This window comes from Rutilus rutilus, assembly GCF_951802725.1.
Source record: "Rutilus rutilus genome assembly, chromosome: 8".
NCBI classification, from domain to species: Eukaryota; Metazoa; Chordata; class Actinopteri; order Cypriniformes; family Leuciscidae; genus Rutilus; species Rutilus rutilus.
The window spans coordinates 18,372,467-18,391,482 of NC_140222.1; the positions used below are offsets into that span (position 1 = coordinate 18,372,467).

General features: G+C 38.0%; 1 protein-coding gene across 2 annotated transcripts; it reads left to right on the forward strand.

The window, feature by feature from the left end:
* The first annotated feature begins 118 nt into the window (after positions 1-118).
* Positions 119-11,345, forward strand: LOC311295899 (uncharacterized protein). Of its 2 annotated transcripts, none has more exons than XM_084417451.1 (7): positions 119-582; positions 1,272-1,595; positions 2,471-2,848; positions 2,996-3,100; positions 4,219-4,278; positions 5,159-5,222; positions 5,356-11,345. In XM_084417451.1, exons 1-7 carry the CDS (start codon positions 540-542, stop codon positions 5,414-5,416), a joined length of 1,035 nt encoding a protein of 344 aa, XP_084273577.1. In that variant the 5' UTR covers positions 119-539; the 3' UTR covers positions 5,417-11,345. The 2 variants fall into 2 exon arrangements, with proteins under 2 accessions (XP_084273577.1, XP_084273578.1); XM_084417452.1 differs by having other exon boundaries at positions 5,162-5,222.
* Positions 11,346-19,016: the final 7,671 nt, after the last annotated feature.

Genomic DNA, 19,016 nt, shown 5'->3' on the forward strand with positions numbered 1-19,016 from the left:
ATGTATCTAGCTCCGTCTTTTGCTTTGTTCTGTATTGGCCAAGATTCTTCTGTTCTAGTTCTAAAAGTGTAAACATTCTCCGAATGTAAATTTGAAACCATAACTGTCATTTTTAGCACAAACACTGGAAACATCTGCGGTACAAGAGGAAGTGGTAACTAGATGTTCAATGGTTCAGTTCCCGGTATTGTGCACCTTTGAAAGACTAAGATATATCTCAAACCACCTTAACAAGATTTCTTTATTTCCGTTCTCTAGGCGGCGCTGTCCAACCAATCGATATCCTAATAACATGCTGCTGTTTCCAGACGTTTTTGAGCGCCTTTCCCTCAAACACAAACGAACTGATTTCTCTTTCTGCATTATGAAAATCATCCCTTAATCGTTCTCTATTTCGTTCTTCAGAGGGGTTTTCAGTCTGTAATCATCACCGTTCATCATTGCGGGAGCGGCTCGGAGACATTCAACAATCAGAAACGGCACATATTTATATGAAAATCGCCTTATAGAAGTCAAATTTTACTGTCTTGTTCAAAAATATGAATAGCCTAATTTTCCCCATTCTCTTAATTTTTGCTGAAGGTAAGTCATGAACTCTGTTTATTTTTCAGCACTTTCGTTTTCACGCTTTAGAAACCGGAAGTGGAACGTTTGCATAACATAATGCCTTTGTTTTAGTGGCGGGATTTCATAAATGAACCGACATAATTCATTTATAGTTTCCGATGCACCTCGTGCGATTTGCATGTGGTCATCGTGCGTAAGCGTTTCTTAACGTGTAAACGTCGTGACGCCATTGTTGTAGTTTTCTTGGATTGTCCGTGTATTTGAGTTTGCATTATTGTGGTGAATGCATACACGCTTTTATTTACCTACTTAAATAACACTATTTTACAGTGTCATTGTTACCTGTAGTTACATTAGCTAATAACTATAAATTATCCATGATTAAATGCAACTAAACCAAACCCTAATCCTAACCCTAGTTGCCTATATGTAGTTAGGATACAGAATATTACTCAGTACTTAAATGTATAATTACAGTGTAACAAATGCATCTTAAAATAAAGTGTAACCAAATCTTTGAATATGCATTTTGTGTATATTCGTTACCTTTATTACAAAGGCTTTTTTGGTCAAATTTTGATTATGTATTTTGTTCAGTTAGTTTTACACATTTTCGCCCTTTTAGTTTATTATATAAAATTCAGTGAGCTTGCGTGCTTACAGTGAGTTTAATATGTGATTAACTGTGTATATTTATTCTTTAGGTGTGCTTGGTTTTGCGATGGATGGAGTGAAGTCAGTATCAGCGAAGGAGGGAGATTCTGTCACTCTAAACACTTGTCTTAATCAAATACAAAACTCCAATAAGATACTGTGGATGTTTGAAAACGCTATCATTGCTAACATCAAAGACCAAAAATTGTCAACAGAAGACGGTCCTGATGGGAGATTCAGGGACAGACTGGATCTGGACTTTGAATCTGGATCTCTGACCATCAGGAACATCAGAACCAACCACTCGGGACTTTATCAAGTGGACATGTTCAGCACGAGTAAATCCTCGAAGAAATTCAATGTGACTGTAACTGGTGAGTAGCGCAATAATGAGTATATTTACCAGCAGTTTCAACACATTGATTATTTTTCTGTTAATAAGCAGTTTATTATAGTTTTTGAAATGAGTAAGAGTTTAAGCGGGTCAAAATATAAAGATGTAAGATGATTATGTAGTTCTCTTACAGTTACAGTCAACTAACATACATGACTAGAAACTCTCAGTGATTACAAAAACAACAACAGCATAAATAATGAAAGAAAACAGTGATAATATAAACAGAATGATCTCACCCGCTTCGTCGTTCCATTGTAACTTTATAATAGTGAAGATTTAATCCGTATGTGATGGAAGGTCTCGTCAGGATCAGCCTGATTCCTGCTGTTGTCCTGTTGTGAAATGTCTCTCTCCAGGGTCGTGTATTTCCTTCTCCCTGTCTGGCCTTTACTCTCTCTCTCTCTCTCTCTCTCTCTCTCTCTCTCTCTCTCTCTCTCTCTCTCTCTCTCTCTCTCTCTCTTCATGTGACCTACCAGCAAGTTAAGAAACCCACAGTTTGGGAGTTTTTGGACCACATTGTAATAGTTAGGTGGTCAGATTACACAAATGTGGTTTGAAATTATTATGCAAATGTGACCAGGGGAAAGTTGTCACATGTGTTTTGTATAATATACCTTTATACATTTATTAATTACAAGACCTAGTATCCTATAAAGCATTTTAAATACAGATATGTCTATGTTTTTAAACCCTGCTATAGGGTCAGACTGAACTGCATATTTTTTACCCAATTAATAAGAGTGGAAATGGTTCTATGAGAGCTTAAAAAATGTGACAACATGCCCCGGTCTCCCCTATGTACATTATTATGATGTATTCCAGTGCAAATAATCAACTATGAAACTTTTCCAGGTGTGTTTGATCCAGACGCAGATCAAATAAAGGCAGTGTCGGCGATGGAGGGGAAGTCTGTCACTCTGAACACTGATATTAAACTACAGAAAGATGATCTGATGCTGTGGAGGTTTGCAAAGGCCACAAAAGGCAATCCAGTTCATCACAACCCGTGTCAAAGCGATGCGACTGCCATCGCTAAAATTTACGGAGAAACTCTGGAGATCTCATTAGATCCCGGTGACAGTGATATATTTAATAATATAGTGAAGGTGGACAAACTGAGCGGATCTCTGACCATCAGAAACATCAGACCTGAACACTCCGGCATTTATATACTACAGATCAGCAATAACACTTGGACCAAATGCAGGAGATTCAGCGTTACTGTCAGTGGTATGACTGTATTCGTTTTACTATTCTATTTAGTATATTTTCTTTGAATAAGATGCAGGTAAATGAGATCCTCGTAAATTAGATCCTCATTGCATTTGTGCCAGTATGAGAAGTAGTTGAGAACTAATTTCAGTTCATTTCTTTTAGATGCTACAAAATCCCTATTGTGTGTAGTTTGGATGTCAATCGCTCTAGTACTTATGGTGATTATGACGGTTGGGTGTTTGGCTGCGGGCATTCTATACAGGAAAGGTGAGTAACAGAAATGCACATGGTGTGAACTGTTTTTATTAGTTGTGATTATTGTAATAATGCTTTATTATGAAAGAATATCCATGCAACTACCACTTAACGCTTCAAAAAGGGCTTAAAGAGAATGTAAAACTAATCCATATGAATTGAGTGGTTTAGTCCAATTTCTTTGAAGAGACTCAATCACTTTATATGATGAACAGATTTAATTTAGGCTTTTATTCACATATAAACATTCAACGCACACAACAGGCATAGTAAACAAGCTCAATCATGCTTGATTCATTCTCGTGTGTCATGGCAACACAATCTCACAGCAATTTGTATCTATTTTACTTTTTGGTGAATCGGTGGCTAATTCATATCTCATTTGTACGTTTTTGCAAGACCTTATTAAACCCCAGTGATGGGTAAGTTTAAGTACAGGGTTAGGTGTGGTCCTCCTTAATGACTTAATTCTAAAAATCATTTGTTTTCATTTAATTCAAGTATGAATTCATATGAATTAGCCACCTCTTAAAATAGTTATGTATTAGTTATGCGGCAAAGCAAACTATTTGCAAATCCATTTGTTCTTGTCAGAAGCGCTGGAGTACTTTAGGAATAGCACAGGGCATCAGTTTACTATTTGCTTTCATTGTGTACTTTCAAAAAGCTTCCCGTTTGCATCAGTGTTGTTTATATCCGAACTACAAACTTTTATCCCAGTGCTTCTCTGATAATTTGAATTACTGTGACAGAAATAATGATACAAATACACTGTTTCATAATTTTATATGACAGCTACTCTCTCTAGCTCAGCGAATGCAGATTTGAATGTTCGCTGTGATCGCACATGTCAAAGTTTTAATAGACATGTATAGTAGAATCGTTGTCGTTTAGGAATAATATTGTGTGGGTGTTTGAATCGAGATCATGATATTTTACTTATTAATCGTGCAGCTCTAATATGGCAAGTAGCTGCATAGTAAGCTAGATAATTTCTAGACAAGCTAGATGTATCACCCTGAAGAGCTTTCTTTTGCATAAGTCTGCATACCGTACACTAATCCTCAGCCTTGCTGCACCCCCTATTTTTACTCTGTTGTTATTGTTCAGTGTTTTACCTTCATTCACAGATTTGTTCACGACATTGAGGCGGTATATCTGCTGTCAAACAGAGAAGACGCAGGATCCTGGTGAGTGTTTCCTTCAGATAATACTGAGCTTCCTGTGCTTAAGGAAACAAAAAGAAGTTGGTTTATGTGTATAGAGTAAAATATGGACTTTTCCCTCATTTTTCATGGACAAAGTGTTTAATTGAATTCTGGCCTCCTATCAGGTCCGACTTGGCTAAGCACCTGGTGCCGGTCTATTTTTTTTTAAGGTGTTGTCATGGCATGCAGGTTAATGATGACGTAATTATCTTTTGACGCCACTGACAGGGGCACCATGTGACCTTGCTAAAAAAAAAAGTCAGTTGTTGGAGATATGCGAGCAAAAAATAAGAGAGAAAAAATGTATAGTAGAAAGCGCAAAGACGGCGCTGAAAAAGCCAGAATAAAAGAAAAGAAAACTCTAGAAACTGACGCTTACCCTTTTCCTCAAAACCAACAAGAGTTACAAAAAATAAAGACGATGAGACGGCTGGTTAGCTAACATTTTTAAGCTAGTTAGGAGCAATGGAAGCTGCTAGTGGCCGAGCAAAACAATGTTGCCGGCAAACCACCGTTTGTGTTTATGTATCAGACTTTTTCTTGAAGCTCTTCAGCAGCAGAAGCCTCTAGTCCAGTTTCCTAGCAGTAAAGAGTCAGGCCCAGTAACATCACCAATGAGCCCAACACACCAGAATGGGCAAGTAGGATTGTCATTGAGTGAATATAAGAATTAGAAGTATTACTATTAATGAAGAGCATGGTGTACACCTTCTCAATGAAAATGCCCTGAGATAATTAATGCTACCAGATGATTCAGCACTACCTTAAATGAAACTCACTTGATTTGATCAGAAAGCTTTGCAAAAAGGGGAGATTTGTGGTGAGAAATTTAACCAATTTTTTAAATTTCATTTCGTCTCAGTAGCAGAGCCAGGATCCAGTTATAGCATGCAAGAGACTGATGCTCTCACTTCAGAAGGTCAGAGGTAAGCTGTTGTACCACAGTGTGTGAATAAGCAAACGTGATCACATTAGTTACAATGAATTACAAGGCTGTTGAGAATAGTGCACAATTGCAGACTTATATACTGAGGTTTTAATTACATTATTTTAATATAGGTACTCCGGCCCTGCCTCGTTTGTAGATGAATCAGAAGAAACGAAGACAGTGAGCAAGTGAGAATCTGTCCCTCTCAACTCACATAATGAACAATGTGTAAAGTGGATGTATAAACATCATTGCAAGAATCAGTAGAGCAGCCAGTAAGACCTGTAAGAAGACATGATGGTGCTGATGGGAGATTCAGAGACAGGAGCTGGACGGTAAGACTGGAGCTCTGACCATCAAGAGCACCAGAACCACAGACTCTGTAGATGATCAACTACAGATTGCCAACAATGGATAGTTCTGGTCCTTGATTCTGATTGGTTGAGCCACATTCAAAGCTGTTTTGTACATTATAAATGTACACCTGTGAAATAGCTAAATAAGTTTCTTGGGGCTTATTGCTTTAATTGAATAAAACAAATTTTTACACAAATATAACAAATGTATTATATATAAAATTCAACCATATATTTCAATTGTAGTCTTTTAAAAAGGAATCTGAAATAAACTAATTGCATATACATTTTTTGATACTTATAGATACTGAAATATCTGAAACACGTCCCATACTCATTTCCTGCAGAACAGATACACAGTACTAGCTGCGCTTTCTCATCTCTCTCATCTCTCCAACAGCGAGTTACACACAAACCCGTCTCTCCTCACTCACTCGTTTCATTTATTCCGGATTAATAATGTTGCTGTTACAGGGCTTAAAATCGTGGCGTGGGATTGTGTGTTGTGCATAATTTGACTCACTCCTGCAGATTTTTACTCACACCCAAAGTGCGTGCACATAAAGCAGCCTCTCTGTACTAAATTTTTTTTTTATTTAACCTTTATTTATCCAGGTAAACTGTTTGAGAACCACTTCTCATTTACAAACATGACCTGGCCAAGAGGCTACAGGAATAAATAGGAACATACTGTACAACTGTACATAGTCAAACACATGACACACATAGAACAAGCAATTGAATTAAAAAAGGTAGACAACAAAGAAAAGAGAAAAAGAAAAGAATAAAGTGCTTAAATATGTGTGTATAAATATGGTTCATAATTGTCAGCAGGAACAAGAGTCAACTATGTAATTTTGGAGGTTTTGCTTAAAGGTGAAGATTGGGATCAGAGATGTAAGTTTCAGGGTATTTTGTAGTATGTTCCAGTCGTGTACTGCTGCAAAGCGGAAGGCATTACGTCCAAAGATAGTAGAAGTAGGGGGGGTACTAAATTTAATCAAATTACTTGATCTTGTGTGATAGGCGTTATGAGCAGCATGAAGAAGAGATGACAAATAGAGAGGTGTCTTGCCCAGGATTGTCTTGTATATGAAGAGAAACCAATGATGGAGCCGCCGGGTATGAAGGGAGGGCCAGCCCACCAGTTTATACAGGTCACAGTGATGAGTGTGAAAGGGTGCATTAGTGGCAAAACGGATGGCTGAATGATAGAGTGTGTCAAGTTTTTTTAGGGCTGTATTTGGTGCCATTCTGTAGATAATATCGCCATAGTCCAAAATTGGCAGTACTGTCATCTTAACGAGGGTGCATTTGGTAGCATGAGTAAAGGAAGCTTTATTGCGGAAAAGAAAGGCTAGTCTAGCTTTGACTTTTGTTTGAAGGTTATTGATGTGTGTAATGAATGACAGGGATGAATCCAACCAGATACCTAGATATTTATATTTTTTGACATACTCCAGAGCCATACCGTTCATGCAGGTGATTGTAAGTGGAGTCTCGATGACTGGTTTTCGGCTAAAAATGATACATTTTGTCTTACTGGTGTTAATACGGAGGTGGAGATTGTCAAAGAACTGCTCTATAGAGGTGAAACTGAGTTTAAGACTGGAAGCCGCAGAATTGGGAGAGGAACCAACTGAGTACAAAATGGTATCATCCGCATAAAGATGAATCCTGGAGGTGCCAGCAGCTCTGGCTATATCATTGATGTAGATAGAAAAAAGGGTTGGGCCCAGGATGGAGCCTTGAGGCACACCTTTAGAGATATTAAGTGGGTCTGACATAATGTTTTCAACCTTCAATTGCTGGGCACGGTTGGTGAGATAATTGGCAAACCAAACACAGCTAGAGGAGGACAGACCAATACTGGAAAGCTTATGTAAGAGGATCCTATGGTCGACAGAGTCAAAGGCCTTGGCGAGGTCTATAAAGGTGGCAATACAGACCTGTTTGCTGTCTAATGCTGTAATTACCTCATCAAGGACCTTTGTGGTGGCTGTTATGCACCCATGTCCTGTCCGAAAACCAGATTGCATGTCAAATAATATATGATTTTTATCCAGGAAATCATTTAACTGTTTTTGGACGAGCTTCTCCAGAACTTTGGCAAGGCATGGTAGGATGGAAATTGGGCGATAACAATTTGGATCAGATTCAGAACCCCCTTTGAAGAGGGGAAAAATTATAGCTGATTTCCAATCAATAGGGAACTCAGAGAGCTGTAGGGACATGTTAAATAGTCTTGTGACGGGAGCGGCAATAATGCGGGATGCTGCTTTTAAGAACATGGGATCAAGACCATCAAGGCCAGCAGATTTGTTTGTGTTCAGCTTGGAGAGTTCATCCTGGACTTCAGAGGTGGAAAGAGGCATAAAAGAGAAGCCATTGTTGCTTGATGGAGAAAGTTGGGCATCTGCTGAGGTTGTAACTGAAGTATCCATTGAGACAAGATTAGGGTTTGACATTGAAACTGTATGAGTTGCATTAATAAAGTGATGGTTTAGAAGTGAGGCCATCCGAGACTTCTCAGTAATAATGATGTCATTAAATAACATAGAAACTGGTAAATGAGGTGAAATAACTTTATTTTCCATTACCTTGACTGTTTTCCAGAATGCCCTAGCATCAGTGCCACATGTGGTGAGTTTTTCTTTAAAATGCGAGATTTTGGCATTTCTGATAGCCTGTGTTGCTTTATTTCTGCATTGACGGAAGGCCAGCCAGTCAACTGGAGTTTGGGTAGAGCGGGCTTTTCTCCAGAGAGCATTTTTATGATGAATAATCTCAGCCAGGTCATTGGAAAACCAGGGACTATATCGATTTTTTATTCTAATTTTTTTCAGAGGGGCATGCTTACTCATAATCAGACTGAAAGTGTTTTTAAAAAAAGACCATGCCTCTTCCAAGAGGTGGAAGGAATTAATTCTGTCCCAGGACACGGCCGCAACATCTTGGAGAAAAGCTTGCATGTCCAGTTTTTTCAAAGAGCGCTTGGTTACAATTACTGGGGGCCTTTTGAATGAAAGGCCAGAGCGTACACATGCAATAGCGCAATGATCACTTATTTGACTGAAAACTCCAGCTTGATAGTTAGATGGATTGTTAGTCAAAAGGAGGTCAATCAGAGTGGATGATGAGGAAGATTTAGGATTAAGTCTGGTGGGCTCAGATATCATCTGAGTAAGGTTTAGAGCATCAAACTGTTGCAAAACTGTATCTGGGGGATTGATCATATCCCAGTTCAGATCACCCATAAGGACAAACTCAGAGGATATGTATGGAGCTAGGAATTGACTAAAGGCTGTGAGTGCAGAAACTGGAGCTGAAGGTGCTCTATAGCAAACAGCAACAGAGATAGAGAAAGTGGTTGAAAGCCTAAGCTTTAGTACCAGTAGTTCAAGTTGTTTAGGAACTGACTTAGAAAGAACAACAGTACATTGCAGATGATCTTTAACATACATAGCTACACCACCACCCCTGGTAGCTCTGTCCTGACGAAACACATTATAGCCTGGTATGAAGATGTCAAGATCAGTGTTCCCTTTTTTAAGCCAGGATTCAGAGATAGCAAGAACATCAGGATTAGCTGTGTGCACCAATGTTTTTAAAGTGTCAAAATGCCTAGAATTCAACAGACTGCAGATATTTACATGTAAAAAACCCAATGATTTACGGTCACAAAATTCACCAAATGACAGCTGGGCAGTAACTGAGTTAGCTGGCCCAGGATTTGGATGAACATTACCAGAGATAAATAACATGAGAATAATTAACATGCGTCTAAGAGCAACACCAGAACAAATCGATTGTTTGTCTTTTACAAAGGGCAAAGCCAGTAACAAGTTAGAGTCAAACAGTTCCTGCAGTAGCATAATTGAAAAATATGGAAGGGTTCGGAATACCTGGGTGACAGAAAGTCCAACAGATTTAGTAATCCAATAGGATAGGACATCTCTCGATTGAAGAATGAAGTCTAATGTTCCCCGACAGTGAAATGCTGTGGCAGACCCTAGAGTGCGTTTACCAGCAGGCCCGGGGTCCTGATACTGTACGTGCAGCAAAAAGGTGAATGACAAAATCCAGAGAACCAGTAAGATTTTTATAAAGAAAAGCATGATTCAGAAACTTTAGTAGTGTAGCACAGGCTTCAATGTGTGCTGGAAATAAGCCTTGATGTATCTTGATGTAAATCCTGATTCGAAAACCCCTGCCACAGATCTAGGCTGAAGGCAAGCCACACTGCAGCAGGTCCATGTAGGCCTCAGACCAGGTGGAGTAGGCCGAGATCCTCTCGAAAACAAGCAGGTAGGCCTCAGACCAGGTGGAGTAGGCCGAGATCCTCTCGAAAGCAAGCAGGTAGGCCTCAGACCAGGTGGAATAGGCCGAGATCCTCTCGAAAACAAGCAGGTAGGCCTCAGACCAGGTGGAGTAGGCCGAGATCCTCTCGAAAACAAGCAGGTAGGCCTCAGACCAGATGGAGTAGGCCGAGAACCTCTCAGAATAGCTGTAGCCAGATAGCATAGGCTTTAGTGTGTGCTAGAAGCGAACCACAATGCAGCTGGAGATAGATGTTGTTATCTTGCTGTAAATCCTGTTTCAAGAACCTGTCACAGATCTAGGCTGAAGACAAGCCACACTGCAACAGATCCCTGGGCTGTAGCATGAAGATAGGCCTCAAACCAAATAATAGGCCAAGAGCTCACAAAAATAACAAAAATAGAATATCCATGACTACAAAAACTTAGTTAAGATTAAATGAAGGCACTGTCTGGATTATTTCAGTGAAAGGTGCACTAAAAACCTTTAAAAAAGTTAAAAATGGACAGACAAAGAGCAGACAGAAAGACATGCAGCCATCTTGGAAAGTGGGAGGGAAAGCCACTAATATATTATTATGTTACTTGCCTCTAAATTAAGTTCTTTTTCACTGCTTATTGCGCTTAAACAGTCAAATACACACAAAATAAAGTGTGTATTCACGTAAACAGTCACTTATGATTTAAGTGAACATAAACAGTTGAGAAAGAAAACCGATGTCTAACAATATAATGGATCCGTGCGTTTTTCCCCCATGGTAAATTGTGGCCAGTGAAAATGCTGAGGCTGGTGAGCAAAAAAGATGTCAAGCCCTGTAGAATATATAATTATAAAACATAAATATATACAGGTGTTGAAAATTAGCACATGTGCTATAACACTTTACACAATGCATCTGGTTCGTCCAATGTTATTGCTATGTCCATATTAAATAAATAAAATAAAAAAATATATATATATATTATTATGTTACTTGCCTCTAAAAACACTTCACACTCATTATTGATCAAGAACTGACCTAATGAGAAATGTCTCATACTGTAAAGGTAATGCACCATGCTTAATGATTCTCTGACTGATGTGCGCATAATTCAGAGGATGTTCTTTAGCCTATATAAGCAAAAGTGCAACTGATGAATGTTGATGCTTTGTGTTTTTGTAAATACCCTATATGCTGTCATGCTGAGTGTCTGTACAGGATTATTGTGATGCTTTAATTGCAGAAATAATGCATTTTATTGATTGACCTCAACCATTGTAATTTTTAAATGGACTTACCTCTTCTGTGAAAACTTAACTGACTTAATTGTATCTATTAAGGCACTTTTCATGGATGTTTAAACTATTTATAGTAGAAAACACTTATTTTCTGCACTGTTCTGTACTTCTGCTTTTGTTCTGTAATGTAATGAAACACTCCAAATTCAGAACTGTAACTTTATCTAAGTTGAGTTGGATAAAAACATTTGCTGCTCTGTGAATAAATGTGGATGTAAACTTATTCTTATTTTTTATATTATATTTTACATGCATACATGATTTACTCGCATGCTAAAAACAAATCAAACTTGACAATATTTTGTGTTCTGTAAGTTTGTAACGGTTCAGATCTGAATATAAATGTGAAATCTATAATCTGATCTGAAGTTTTGAGACTGATTCACTGCTGATCTATCTGCTTTTATTGGGAATAGACCTAGGTTTTTCACTTTAAACTTCAAAATAATACAGTAGGGTTCGTGTAAATGAGAGTTATTACAAAATAGCATCTGGCTTGATCGATATTCATAAAGGGTTATTATATTATTCTTTGTCATTTTTAGTTTTTTTTAGTTTTTTTTTAAAGATGAGAGTAAACACTCGTATGTCGAGACTCGGTCACGACGGAGCCACGAGGTCTCCAGCTGGGTCCGTGTACGTTTTGATATAGTTTGTTTTCCAATTTGAAATGAAACGAGAAAACGGCCCCTTATTCGTTTTTTCAAAAAAAAAAAAAAAAAAAAACGAGATTTCGGCTTGATTTTTCGTTTTTTAGTTCACGGCAAAAAAACGAATAAATAGGCTTGTTTGAATCCGTATAGGTCCGTGTACTTTTTGATCATTTCATTTCCTGTTTGGAATGGAATAACGAGAAATGAAAACCAGCTCGTTTATTCGTTTTTTAGTTTCGTTTAAAAAACGAAAAATGAGATTTTGGCTCGATGTATCATTTTTCGTTTGTGGTTTACAAATCGGTTTATGGGTTCGATCTTTCATTTGCACACGTGGGCGGCGCTGAAACGCCCCTTTCATCTGATTGGTCAAAACGCTCCGCCTTCAGTAAGCTACTAGCTTTTCTTTCTGTCAGGCAGAATAAAGGTGCCTTCACGTGCTATGGTAATTATGGTAAATACCAAAAGCCGACATGTAAAATGCACATGAACACCCCCTCATGTGGTATTTTCCACTGGGCAACTCGTAGAATATTTTGATGCACGAGTTGCCCAGAGGCTCTGGAGTTGCCGAGATGAAATAACCTTTGACCTTTTCAAAATGGCGGAGAGCAACGCAAGAGTCGTGAATACTGTTAGCAGATAGTTTTTGTAGCCAATACAATGTTGTGTCATTAACAATTGTAATATAATGCGTTAACACTCAATTTTCAACTTCGCTGCAATTTCCTTGGTTCATATTTAATAATTTTATGTCGTTTTATTATTTTTTATTATTAATTATGTTTTAATCATCAGAAAGCACCACATTTACGTTTTTTTTTTTTTTTTTTTTTTTTTTTTTGTAAAGATAAAAAAGATACTCTACTGACACAGACCTTGCGGGCACTCTACATTACGACAACAAAAGCACTTGAACACAACACACTGGTAAATACCAGTTTACAAGTGGAAAATATCATCTTTTCCAGAGCACATGAAGGCAGCATAAGAGTCAGTACGCCATGCAGCAGCCATATCACCCTGTAGCCCAAGACTGGTTGCCCACTGAAGCTAAGCAGGGCTGAGCCTGGTTAGTACCTGGATGGGAGACCTCCTGGGAAAACTAGGTTGCTGCTGGAAGAGGTGTTAGCAAGGCCAGCAGGGGGTGCTCACCCTGTGGTCTGTGTGGGTCCTAATGCCCCAGTATAGTGACGGGGACACTATACTGCCAAAAGAGCACCGTCCTTCGGATGAGACGTAAAACCGAGGTCCTGACTCTCTGTGGTCATTAAAAATCCCAGGATGTCCTTCGAAAAAGAGTAGGGGTGTAACCCCGGCATCCTGGCCAAATCTGCCCCTTGGCCTCTGTCCATCATGGCCTCCTAATCATCCCCATACACTGATTGGCTTCATCACTGTCTCCTCTCCACCAGTAAGCTGGGGTGTGGTGGGCGTTCTGGCGCAATATGGCTGCCGTCGCATCATCCAAGTGGATGCTGCACATTGGTGGTGGTTGAGGAGATTCCCCCCTTCCATATGTAAAGCGCTATATAAATGTAACGAATTATTATTACGAGTGCGGCACTGACAAATGCACTTTAATAAAATAATGTCTGAAACCACCACTCACTGTTAACTACGCACAATATTTGAAGCAGAAATATGTTGCTGGTCACGTAATTCGTGCTGCTGCTTCTTGCAAGCTTTTGCTTGATGTGAGCCACAGTATATGACAGACAGATTAGTTTAGCATGATGTATTTCCCATTGATAAATACAGTGCAAATAGTTCAAATATCTCTTTGGATAAAAGTCAATAATAGGCTGAACTGTACCATGATAATATGTCCGTAACATTAGATGTCCGTAGATGACCTACCCATAACTGTTACATTAGAGTTAGGGGATAACACAGTTTGTACAGTATAAAAATCATTATGTCTAAAGTTCCCATTAAACATGAAAACCCAACAACCCAATGGGAATATATGCTTGTTGTGTAAAACATCCAGAGGTGGACAGTAACAAAGTACATTTACTTGAGTACTGTACACTTTTTGAGTATCTGTAATCTTTGCTTGATTTTACTGTACTTGAAACTGATTTTCATTTTCAACGTTGGGTTTGGTCTTCTAAATGCGAATTTTGTCATTGTTTTGGAGCACACTAGCTTAAAGACAAAAAACTTTAAATATAGCACTATTTGAGGGAACAGACATTTGGGTGAAAGAAACCATTGTGGACTTGAGTGCACTTTAATAAACAAATAAATGACAAATAATGACAAATAAAAGTTCCAGTTGGACAAACATGAATTATTACGACCTTCATTGCTCAGTTAAAGCCAATGGATTTTTTGGGAAAGTAAGTCTGACCAGTTAGAAAAAATATAAGCGAGTCAGACCAGTCTTAAGGTCTGAGCTGAGTTTGGTGAAGCATTAAAGTTCTAGGCGAGTCAATTTCTCATAATAATAATAAATAATAATAATAATAATAATAATAATAATAATAATGTTTAAATATGATGGCTTTCTTAAGCCAACATAATAAAGAAAACTCAGAGAAACATCGACCAATTCAGTATGTAATAAAATTGTATAATAAAACTAATAACATTTTAAAGGTATGCCGTGCTCTTCAACCGACATGATTTTAATTAATCCCAAACCTGGTCATTTTGTCAGTATTAATGTACGTTCACTGATTCTAGCTTCTCTCTTTTCTGTCTCTTTCTTTTCATGTGAGGCTACACATACTTACATTCTTAAATATAAACTTTATTTCTATAAAATTTTCAAAATTATTTATAGCCTACATATGTCACACACGCCTACCTGCCTTTTGATGTAAATAAAAAGACGAGAGTGGTTCATGTTACGGACATATTATCATGGTACAGTTCAGCCTATTTCCACTTCCCTTTTATCCAAAGAGACGGAACTATTTGCACTGTATTTATCAATGGGAAATACATCATGCTAGTTACGTGACCAGCAACATATTTCTGCTTCAAATATTGTGCGTAGTTAACAGTGAGTGGTGGTTTCAGACATTATTTTATAGTGCATTAAATAGTGCCGCTATTATAATAGTTAATAGCTATTATAATTATAATAGTGCATTATTTTATAGTGCCGCACTCGTACTGACTCTTATTCTGCCTGACAGAAAGAAAAGCTCGTAGCTTACTGAAGGTGGAGCGTTTTGACCAATCAGATGAAAGGGGCGTTTCAGCGCCGCCCACGTGTGCAAATGAAATATCAAACCCATAAACCGATTTGTAAACCACAAACGAAAAATGAAAAATCGAGCCAAAATCTCATTTTTCTCAATAAACGAGCTGGTTTTCATTTCTCGTTATTCCATTCCAAACAGGACATGAAATTATCAAAAAGTACACGGACCCGGAAAGCGCGCACTGTTCGTTTTATTTTATTTTACAAAAGCACAACGTTTTCTTGTTGTTGTGAGCTTACACAAATAAAAGTAGTTGCGACTGATGTATTATTATTTTCTGTATGACCAGAAATGATGGAGTATTTTAAGTTGTTTAAAATTGTTTAAGTTGATAGGGAAATGCGAGTGATGGCACCAGCGCCTCCATGTCACGCAGTGTGACGTAGCTTAGACCTTGGAAATGGTATAACAGCTGTGATCATTCATTGTAGCTGTAAGCGGGGCGGCCATGGGCGGATCTACAGGGGGGCAGGGGGGGGCAGGTGCCCCCCCACTCTAGAGCCTTGCCCCCCCAGCTGCCCCCCCTAACTTTGATCCAAAAATTGTACTTACAAAAACAACCCACCACTATGTCCAATACATTTACCAAAAGTGAACAATTTAATTTTGATTTTTAAATGTATTATTCGCCCCTGCCTCTCAAATAGTTACGTCCCTGATTCAAATGTGCAGAGCGGCGTTCGCTCAGTCTGGCTCACACACACACAGCAAGTCTGCTGCGGTGCGGTGGTCCTGCAACCCGACTAGACTGAGCTGCCCCTGACAGAGCCTCTGAAGGTGAAGTGAGTTTCCCCAGGTGTAGTTTAAACACACGTTTAACTTAAAGTTACATTTGTAATGAATGTATTGTATGCTAAAGACGATTCAGCATCAGCAAAAATAGCGAGTCTATTACGTAACGTTACTCCCTCGTGATTTGTAAGAGCACTTCCCTTTGATTAGCCTAATTTTGATTTTAGTAAAGACAAGAACAGCTTAATAAAAAATCTAAAATATTGAGGGTCAGCGCTAGGGCTGGGCTAAGGGCTTAAGCCCCGAATGTTTTTAGTAAAGCCCCGAATATGTTGTTCAATTGTCTTTCTCACAGAGCAAAGCAATTAATCAGAAAAACAAATGTGAATAAGATTACAGCGGCCGCGATTACCTAATCATGAACAGTGCATATTACATTTTTATTTTATTTATATTTTTCCCTTTGCATTGAAGGCTTTTGACGTGCTTTTGCAGCGTTGAGCATTGTAGCCAATCACAGACATGTCTGTTGATCACATCGGCCAATCAGAGGCGTTTAAATGAGTCGCTGTGCTGAAGATGTGTTTTGCGCGAGCTCGAGTTCACGTTCGCAAACCTGTCATTATTATTGGCAATAAACTTAAGATGCAAATAAGAGATTCACTTGATATTATTATTGATGCTGCTCTGATGCACTACATTACGCAACGCTCTGTTTGTTGTTAGGAAGAATAAAAGTTCAGCGGTCTAGCTCATCAATGTCAAAATGATTAAAGGTGAACTAAGTAACTTTTTTACCTTAACTGAACAGCTTCGGAGTCATTGGAATGGTTATATTACTTATTTCGGGTTGAATGGTGGTCATTTCGCACCCCCCTGGTGCCCGTGAGCGGAAAATCCGCACTTGCAACTTTGAGCCGGCGGGCCACCGCGTCAGGAAGTATCGCGTGATATCAGGTCTCGCGATGTAAACAATTGCTTTACGGCCAAAAGAAATCTGCTAAAATGCTGTCATTATTGCGCTCCCTCACGCTGTTCGAACCCGAATGAAGAAGACGTTTTAAAGAATGTCCCATCTGCTTTGATGTCGTTGATCTACTAGCCTCTGGTGTTTGAGAATCACCAACGAGTTTTTACAACAGTGTTGTCAAATATCTATTCCGAAGCTGTGGGGGGAGCTCTAGAGAGAAACCTGCGAGCAAAAAGTGAGAATACAGCGAAGAAATCCCGAAACTACTGAGCCCCGCTTTAAATAAGTTAACGAATGCCTGGTAAAATGTAAGTAGAATTTTTTGTTTTATATTTGACTGTTTTACAATAGAAAAGTTCAACAACCGAGACAAGCAACGTATATATTTTGGGCTTCGTGTGCACATCTAAACGATCAAATATGTCAAAATGGCTGTCTTGGAGATTCACTTAAACAGTTTATTCACTTAAATACAGTTTATGTCTTAAATGGGCGTTAATAGTTGGGAGAAAATATGATGCGTAATAATGATTAGATCTGCATTTGGTCTTAAAGGGGCAGCAGTCTAATAAACCTGCTGACGATTGCTCCATTAATGTGAACCAAACAACAAAAGGCAAAGAGAAAATCAGTCGCAGCTCTTGAATGAATAATTTTGGCTTTTTTAACTTTAATCTATGATAACCTATGCAGTGTTATTTTAAATCTGACTTTATTAGATGTCTTTTTAGCCCATATTACTCCTGAACAGTAATGCCGACATTACTGAAATTAAAGCACTGGGTATATAATTTGTATATTTGTTTAATTGTTTACTTTTTTTGTTTGACCATGTGTTTGTACTTTGTTTTTGGTGTCCTATGTCTTCTGAATATAAAACACAAAAGCCTGCACCCTTCTGCATAACATGCATGTTTTATTTGTTTTGTTAAAGCATTGCTTTTTCTTTTGCAATAGATATTTATTTTGCATTTCAAAATATAAAGCAATATTGTGTTCATAATAGTTTTTTCCCCCTTTTTTTTATATAACAAAAAGAACCGATAAGAATACCGTTAAAGTACCGGATCGATAAGGAGTATTGGTAAGAGTAGTAATACCGTTAAAACCTTAACGATACCCATCCCTATTGGCAGCATCGAATTAAAGGTTATGGCCAATTTAACTGCGATTTAAATTCAGTATATATACTTCTGCCATATGTTGCCACCCCTCAAAAATTCCTGCCCCCCTCTCGCCACCCCATAAATATTTTTCTAGATCCGCCCCTCCTGTGTGAGTCTTGAAGCTGACTTCTGCTGATGAAACTGCAAACTATCTTCAGTAAAACTTTTCTTCCAATTTTTGTTATAATTCTGTCTCCGGGTCTTCTTTCAAACATCTGGTCCTTGGGTCCTAAACTGTTAACCCCTAACAAAGTCAATAAATACGTAGCCTATTATAGTCTAAACGTCTTGTGCGGAGTCATGTTCAGAAGCCATCTGATAATTTAAAAAGATATATCACATTGTTTTTGTTTTTTTGTGTTCTTTTTTTCTCTTTCCTGTATGTATGTCATTGATCCCTTACCTTGTATAAGCTACTATGTTGTGTTAACTTGCAATTTTTCATAATAAAAAAAAAAAGAATGAATTTATCTGCACCTGTAGCCTACTTGCACATTTTTTGAGAACTTGTGAAATAAAGTATAATGACCTCCAGTATGCTTTGTCTGCACATACTGTTGCATGTTCTGGGTACCATATTTCAACAATAACACATCAGAAAATGTGGTAATGCAGGATTTCGTTTGAGAATGAATTTATCTATACCTCCACATGCTCGTTTTTTTGAGAACTTGTGAAATAATAAAGTAATGACACCTCCAGTATTATGCTTTGTCGACACATACAGTTGCATGTTCCGGGTACCATATTTCAACAATAACACATCAGAAAATGGATTAATGTGTGTGTGTGTGTGTGTGTGTGTGTGTGTGTGTGTATTATATTATATATTAGGGCTGTGAAAAGATTAATCGCGATTAATCGCATCCAAAATAAAAGTTTGTGTTTACATAATATATGTGTGTGTACTGTGTATAATTATTTTGTACATATAAATACACACACGTGCATGTAGCCTATATATTTAAGAAATATTTGCATACATATACTGTATATATTTATATATAATTTTTTTTATATATAAATAACATTTTTTACTTAAATATATGCCTGCATGTGTGTGTATTTATATATACAAATTTAATTATACACAGTACAC

Bases quoted from the DNA above. Each gene is read 5' to 3' on its own strand.
- LOC311295899 (XM_084417451.1), top strand. From the start codon at position 540: ATGAATAGCCTAATTTTCCCCATTCTCTTAATTTTTGCTGAAG. The intron at 583-1,271 runs GTAAGTCATGAA...TTTATTCTTTAG, and splicing joins TCTCTTAATTTTTGCTGAAG to GTGTGCTTGGTTTTGCGATG. The intron at 3,101-4,218 runs GTGAGTAACAGA...CTTCATTCACAG, and splicing joins GGGCATTCTATACAGGAAAG to ATTTGTTCACGACATTGAGG.